General features: G+C 44.9%; 1 protein-coding gene across 1 annotated transcript; it reads left to right on the top strand.

Annotated features, from left to right (window-relative positions):
* Positions 1–1548: 1548 nt before the first annotated feature.
* lrrc4.2 (leucine rich repeat containing 4.2) lies at positions 1549–3549 on the top strand (the record flags this gene model as incomplete). Its single annotated transcript, XM_080027153.1, has 1 exon — positions 1549–3549. One exon carries the CDS (start codon positions 1549–1551, stop codon positions 3547–3549), a length of 2001 nt encoding a protein of 666 aa, XP_079883279.1.
* Between the last annotated feature and the right edge of the window lie 4883 nt (positions 3550–8432).

Genomic DNA, 8432 nt, shown 5'->3' with positions numbered 1-8432 from the left:
CTTGCTGCTTCTGTGACGGTGGGCTGCCTGTTTGAGTGCTCGCGTGCCTCCTCCTCTCCATCTCGCTCTCTCACACACTCTTGTTCGCGCACTTTGTCTTTCTCATGCTCTTGATCTGTCAGTGGTTCTCTCCCTCTCCTTTTTTCTCAATCTCTCTTTTGCTCTCTCTCTCTCTCTCTCTCTCTCTCTCTCTCTCTCTCTCTCTCTCTCTCTCTCTCTGTGTTCTACTCCGGCTACTGCAGTAGTCCACCAGCCAGCCGCAAGTCTGACAGCCACACACATGGCTAACTGCCACAACTTACTACCTCAGCCCCGGAGAAAAACTAACAAATAAGCAAGCAGGAGACAGCCCGGGGGACAAACAGCGAGTGGAGAGAGGAATCCTCAATACCTTTCTCTGTTTTTGGATACAGATACGGAGTCCACTTCTACACACATCCTCCCAGCATCATCATCTCTTTTCTCTCTGTGCAGAAGAGGACAAGAGTGCACTCTCTCTTCAGACAGCCTTTTGCGGAGCTCCAACAGTGCAGCGCATCCCCTTCTTCACCCCCTTACCCATCACCACCATGTCTCCCCCCACCCCCAACCCCCAACCCCCCTCCCCCCAGGAGGAATAGACGGATTACTGCTAACTGTGCACACGGCAGCCTGCAGCTGCTCTGACCAGGGCCAGCCCAACGTTGGGAGGAAGCAAGAGGAACACAGAGGAGGAGAGGAGAGGGGGATGACTGTGCCGGGAGTTCTTTAGCCTTTTTCTGTCTCTCAGTCTCTGTCACAACGGGGCTAATCAGCGACCGACTAGCCTTTGGCAAAGTCACAGTGAGGGAGGTCTCTCCACCAAAAAGGCGACCAGGCGACGAGCCAACACATGCATCAGGAGTCGACAGAACTGGGGATTTTTATTTATTTCACTTGGTCACTTCTTTTCTCTTCCTCTGTCGTGTTTGACTGCGTTATGGATCATTGTGAATTATCCACAGTGGAGCTGCATTTTGGAGTCTGCAGCCTGACAGGGGGGCAGTTAGCGGGGGCAGAAGGGAGCCAGGCACCTGCCAAGCCTTCATGGCCTTACTTCTGCCTGTGAGTGCTTTTCATGCTGCTCCCAGTCTTTTTTACCAGAAGCCATTTTGTACCCTTGGCTTATAGAGGGCCACCTCACTTTTTCAGAAAGGGACAACAAGAATGGAGTTATAAATGAACGAGATGCTTGAATGTTGCTTTTAACATTTGGAAAGAGGCAAAAGGGACCACTTCCAAACTAATGAGGTACGTCACTGATAATGTTATTCAACCTTTTTCTTACGTTGCTGCATTGCTTCTTTTTTTTTGCTTCTCTACTTCTCTTGTAATAATCTCTCTCTCACTATGTCTCCCTCTCCCTCTTTTTTATCCCTCCTCTCTCTCGCACATCAATTTTGATGTAGCATCCCCCTGCACTGTCGATGGAACTTGGGAGCCCCGAGTTGCTTCAGCCGGGCTAGGGTGGTCTGTCCTCTGGTGTGTGCCGTCTCCCCCCACCATGCAAAATAATGAGCCCTCCACACCATGAGTCCGTTGGGCCAGGTTAGTGTGCAGCCTACCTGGAACGCAGCCCTGCTCGCCGTGATCTCCCTCATGGTGCCTGCTCTCAGTATGTGCCAGTCTACAGGCCCTGCGTTGGGCTCGGCTAACCCACAGAACTGTCCAGGTGTCTGCTCCTGCACTAACCAGCTCAGCAAGGTGGTTTGTACCCGCCGGGGTCTGATTAGGGTTCCGCCAAACATCCCAGCCAACACCAGGTACCTGAACCTGATGGAAAACAGCATAGAGACCATACAGGCAGATACCTTCAGGCACTTGCATCATCTGGAGGTACTGCAGTTGGGCAGAAATGCTATCAGACAGATTGAAGTGGGGGCCTTTAATGGCTTGACCAGCCTCAATACCCTGGAACTGTTTGACAACAGACTGACAGTCATACCCAGTGGAGCTTTTGAGTACTTGTCAAAGTTGAGAGAGTTGTGGCTAAGAAACAATCCGATTGAAAGCATCCCCTCCTATGCCTTCAACCGTGTCCCCTCCCTCATGAGACTGGACTTAGGAGAACTGAGGAAGTTAGAGTACATCTCTGATGGGGCATTTGAGGGCCTTCAAAACCTGAAGTACCTCAACTTGGGCATGTGCAACCTGCGGGAGTTTCCTCATCTTTCACAACTGGTAGGATTGGAGGAACTAGAAATATCAGAGAATCTTTTCCCTGAACTGAAGCCTGGGGCCTTCCGTGGGCTTAAGAATTTACGGAAACTGTGGATTATGAACTCTGCCATCACTACCATTGAGCGGAATGCATTTGATGACATCACAGCCCTGGTGGAGCTGAATTTAGCCCATAATAATCTGTCGTCCCTCCCGCATAACCTCTTCACCCCTCTACAGTACCTGGTGGAGCTCCACCTACACCACAATCCTTGGCGATGTGACTGTGATGTTGTGTGGCTCTCCTGGTGGCTCAGAGAATACATTCCCACAAATTCCACCTGTTGTGGACGCTGCCACACCCCAGACCACATGAGAGGAAGATACCTAGTGGAAGTTGATCAGACCACCTTTCAGTGTTCAGCACCATTTATTCTTGATGCTCCTAGAGATTTGAACATCTCAGCAGCAAGGGTGGCAGAACTGAAGTGTCGCACAGCTGCCATGAGCTCAGTCCGATGGCTTCTACCCAATGGCACTGTATTGAGCCATGGCTCCACTCACCCACGGATATCTGTCCTTAATGACGGGACACTCAACTTCTCCAATGTTCTCCCGTTGGACACAGGGGTCTATACCTGCATGGTGAGCAACATGGCAGGAAATTCCAATGCCTCAGCTTACCTAAACGTCAGTAATGCCGAACTCAACACTTCTAATCTGTCATATTTTACCACTGTAACAGTGGAAGTTTTGGAACCCACGGTGGAGGAGACCCCTAAACCCAAGCCCACTGTACCTGCCTCGCCCTCTGTCTTTCAGCCCGTCTTCATATCCACACCTACTGTGCTGTTCCAAAACACTCAGACTCCAAGGCAAGTGTCAATCCCCACTGCCAGAGTCCCTAATGAGCCAGCCGCTAGCCTGGATGAGGTGATGAAAACCACCAAAATCATAATTGGCTGTTTTGTTGCTGTTACCTTGCTGGCAGCTGCCATGTTGATAGCATTCTATAAGTTGCGTAAGCGGCATCAGCAGAGGAGCACTGTGGCAGCAGCCAGGACCATAGAAATCATACAGATGGAGGAAGAAGTTCCTCCTGTTCCACCACCCACCTCCGGATCAAGTGGCTCTGATGACACAGTGTTGGTACTGCCTACACTGGTGGAACACAACAGTAACACCTTTAAGCCTGGGTACGTGTCCTCCTCCTCTTCATCCCGCCACGGGGCCTATGGAGCCCACTGGACCCAGAACAACTCTATTCATCGCTCAGTCAGACAGCATCACAGCCACATCAGCACCATTGCTGATCCCTACATCATTAAGACTACTCAAGGCAAGGAGAAGGTTCAAGAGACCCAAATCTAAAAAAATGCTCCCTATGGATCCGTCTCTGACTCTGCCACAACCTCTCCTCTACACCTTTCTGCTCACGAGTCCATGCAATAGAATGCACAAAGAACAAAACGGTAACTTTCTTTTGTACAGAAGTGCAAAACAGAGACAGTTTTTTGTTTCTTGTACATGCCTATACATAAGTATATAAATATGAAAAAAAATAAAAATATATATAAATGAAACTACCGTCAGGCAGTGGTGAGACATGCAGATTATATTAGAAAATAAAGTAATTTGAAACTATTTTCTAATAACTGGTGACTTCTATTTAAAAAAAGACAGATACTAAATTGCTTTTGTGATTGATGATATAGCAGGTGGTACTGTCTACGCATTTAGTTTGTTTTTCGTCCATATTTAGGATGCAGTAAAAAAAAATCTTTATATCGACACCAGTTTCTGAACACAGCCCCAAATGTAAGCTCCAGTTTTTACTGTGCCAAATATTATATGCAATAAAATGGTATGTCCAGACTTAGGAACACAAAAAGAGACACACACAAAATCTAGATAGATAGATAGAAACATTTGTCCAAGGATAGCAGCGTAATGGCACAGATAGAATGTGCTGTTCAGTTGCTATCAGCCAAATGATTTTGGACTGCAGTGCATTTCTGCAGCTAAGGTTTTAACCCTCTGTTCGCTGGAGCTAAGCTGAATTTATTTGACAGTGCCAGTGCTTCTTAGTTGTAGCATATCTAAACATGTTTATTTAGTGTGCACATGATTCCCCACTGGCTTAACTTGCAAAGATGAAGTGCAGTCTAATAACAGTTGTTGCAAATACTTTGTTCTGTTATTGGTTGCATTTTGTATCATTTTTCCCCTTAGGTTGTACATGCTTCTTAATGGCTTGTGTAGTGTTTAGGGCTAATTTAATAATGCATTACAGCAGTTGCCTGACTTGTCTCTGCAAGGGCTCATTTCGATGCTAATTTTTCAAAAGGAACAGACATGTGGTGCAGTGATACAGGTCTTTGCTGACCGGCTTTTGGAGGAAAAAACATAATGAAAGTGGAACAAAATGAATGTCTGACACTGGGGCTTTTCCATGGACTATACTGGAACATGACTTTCTTTTTCTTTCTCATTTAACAGTTTATTTTGAGCAACACTATTTTTATTGAGAGACAGAGGAGGCTATGGAAAATAAAAAACCTTTGGTTTGTATTTCTCTAATCAGAAACACTTTCATCTGATGTTTTTTCTTATCTCTGAATATATTTCCATGTGTGTGTAAGTTGTTTAATCGTAAGGCTGGAGGCAGTATTGTAAATCGTATCCTACCCCAAACCCCCCGTCTTACGGTCCTATGCATTTACTTAGTGTCTGCATGAATGGGTCTTTAAGTAACTGGTGTACAATGCTGCATTATACCCCACAGTGGGGCTCTATGCAGGTCAGATAGGCTGTTGGGCTTTGATGCCTCAGCTTAGTTCTTAACATTGATTTCTCAGTGACTGTGAAGGGGAAAAATACATGTATCCCACAGTTCTACGGTTTGTGGGTTTCTTTTTCTTACACGCTCATCTGCAGGTTCTAATTCCTTTCTGACAATCCGACATTAATCAAGTTAAAAAAAAAATTATGTATTGTGTTACAAATGAGGAACAAATTGTTGTGGGTAATTCATCATGATATGAGGTACGAAACAAGCCTAATTCAGCAAAGCAAATACTTCGAGAATGCAATCTAAATATATAATCTAACAACAGGAAAGCAGACTGAATTTTATTATTTATTTGTTGCAGATGCTGTATGTGTCAGTGCATTTCTGAGCAATCCTATCTTGTCACGCAGTTAAATGTCAGCTACCATAAATAAGCGTGCCTAGTCTCTGTGATGACTGAAACGCCTTACCCATGACCTTATGCTGATGCCCTTCATACAACCACTCAACAGTCCTCCTTATTTTGTCCTGATTCTGACAAATGCTATCCAGCCGCGCAGGTTTCTGGTCATTTAAAAGGTTAATGTTTCAAAACAAAACTGCTCCTGCTGAGGTTATTTGGGGATCAAGAGAAAATTATATGACCCCTGTGATAATTATGGTGCATGATGTGAGCGACAAGGCGGCATTCAAAACCTTATGTCATCAAGATACGTGTAATACAGTGCTGTGAGGCACGGTCTAGCATTACGTTTATATATGTGTAGATGCATATTCACCACTGACATTCACAAAACAATGACTGCATTACAGTAGACACTCTCTTCTAGTGCCATAGAAAAATTAAAACAAGTACAGCCATTATGTAACAGTCTGGCATACAGGTTGAGTGGGAGTCAAACATTTTTTGTGATAAGTATTGTTTGAATCAGATGGACTAAATAGTACAATCACCAAATTAAGGCAACATATTGCATACATGAAGGATATATCTCTGATAATATGTTCATCTTGGAGGTTTCCTTAGTTCTAAATGGAGGAAGGGAGAGTGTTTTCTGCCAGCACACCTGGCAGTGTGTGAGTACAGGTGTTCCACAACAAGCATATGCAATCCCTACGACTATGTCAAGTATTTTTCCATTTACTTCAAAATGTGAGTGTACAAAACACTGCTGGATATTCAATCAGCGCCCGGATATGATGGCTGCTCTTTGCTTTGACAACAACAAATGTTCTTAGTTGTTACAGTATGTGTGGGTTGAAAAAGAGCTCTTATTATATTTTACTTTGGCGCAGTGTGGCACTGTTTCTGCTAGCGGCTTCACAACAGGCTGTTGGTTGTTTGTAAAGCCTTTTAATGTGCCTGATAACCAGCAACATATAGGAACCCTGACAACTGCTTCCTTTCTTCTACTTTTTTTCCTCCTACTTCTCCTCGTCAGTGTTAACAGCTAAAGTGGTGGCAGGTCCGCAATTAACATAATAATACATTCTGTCGATTCAAGTTTGCTGCATTGGTGTCAAGGGTGAAGAGGTGGAATGGCGTGATGGTGTTAACCGCTGAAAAACAGGGGACCCAGACAATAGTCCTTCCCTGACAACATCAGTAGCGTTAATATGATTATTTTCTCCCGGGGTGGCTGCTGCCTTATCTCTAGCAGCTGACTCATATGCTTTGAATGTGGCTCTATGTTGCCCGGTTGCAAATGAGCTGTGAAGATGTCATAACTGATGCCGTCTCCCTGTCTCTGTCCCCTCCCTTTTATCGCTCCCTAATTGACTTAAAATCATTGACCGAAACCGCCTTAATATAGCACGGATAGGTGGTGTTTTAAGTCAGACTCTTACTCTTCCCTCTCTTCTTTCTCATTCTCTTCCTCCTGTTTTCTGTTGGGCACAGCAACTGTCACAGATTTAGCAGTCTTTTGGAGCATGCTCAGTCAATGGGTAACCAATAAGGCTTTGGCCGGAGACGTGATGCATCTTTTTGAAGTAATCAGAAGCTCATGCTATCTGTATTGGCAGATGGAATAGGTGAAAAGAATGAGTGAACTGCCACTACATAGTTTGTCTCAGTCCAGATAGGATCCACAGAGAAACGACAGGAAAGGTGCCAGGATAAGGCTCCACGGCCGGCGTTCTGTGAGGTTAAGGGTTTGTTGGGAACAAGTCCTTGAGCCTCAAGATCCATATCTGTTAATGAAGTCTCCAGCAGTAAGAGGTGTAGGTCAGGTAGCAGGCCACTGCAATTCTGCCCCAGTTGCTCACTTGCCTGATGCCTGTTTTTTGCCCACAAAGGGTTTGCAAGAAATTATCCATGTTCTTCTTAGAAGTGAGAAATGGCCTGGACTCAATTCTAATCCTTCTCTCAACGCTTGATTAGTCAGTCCACACCTGACTGCACTCTTTTACCATAGAGCAATATATTTACGCTTGACCTGAGACTAAGCTCACACACTCTGAAATGTCTGCCTCCTTAAATGTTTGAGCCTCTACTGTGCGACAAATGAGGAATGCACTTTTTCCTAACAAAAATTAGGAGGATTTTGTATTGGTCATCTTGAAACACGCCCCTTGAATCCATTCATGACAGATTTGTAGGATAGCTTGAAAAACATCGCCGTCATTGACCAAAACGTTTATTCAAGGGCGGAGCTTAGCATAGCCATAACTTATTAACCATATGTCCTATCATCATTAAACTTGCTGGATATGTGCATACCACGTGTGGTAGCAAGGCTTTTCGAGATTAATCCATAGGGGGCGCCAAATGCCAAAACCATAGCTCAGAAATGCAATGTTTGACAGGCCACGCCCCTTTCCCCCTAACTCTGATGGACTTGAAATGTATTGCAAATGTACAGCTCACGGTGCTCCACAATAAAGCCTCTTGGACCGTAGAGGTCTGCCATGATTTTGTTTCACCTAATTTGCATAAATTGAAATACAGTCACTTGACATCTACTTTATGGATTTCCAACCTAGCATCACCAAATTGTGTACACAGCCTTAGGGGACATACACATGTGTATAAAGTGTTAGCGAGATAGCTCAAAAAGCATGGCCGCCATTGACCAAAACGTCCTTGCAAGAGCGGACCTTTGCTGCTAATTTGCCACAACGGCAACCGTTCGATCGGCTCCAACTTGAGACCCGTCTTCGGAAAGAGAGTAGTGGAGGTTCGGCGAGCGCTTCAAGCCGGGCCGTGGGGGGGCGCCGCCAATGCCGGGCTGGCGGTCTGCACCGGGGGGCCTGTACTTTTAAAATCTCCACATTGATTTTCTAGTTACCAATTTTAATCTTCAGTGTTTCATAGCTTTTTTTATAATAGTGTATGCACAGTAAGTGAGAGAAAAAATAATCATCTGAATAATATTGCAAAACATTTTTTTGAATTACTTTGGCAAAATATGGAAGGAAGGAGAAACAGACCTTTCTATTTTGTAAATCACAGCTCAGACAC

The sequence above is a fragment of the Ammodytes marinus genome (genome assembly GCF_949987685.1).
Source record: "Ammodytes marinus genome assembly, chromosome: 5".
Classification (NCBI taxonomy): domain Eukaryota; kingdom Metazoa; phylum Chordata; class Actinopteri; order Uranoscopiformes; family Ammodytidae; genus Ammodytes; species Ammodytes marinus.
This window is presented reverse-complemented; position numbering and strand designations above follow the sequence as displayed.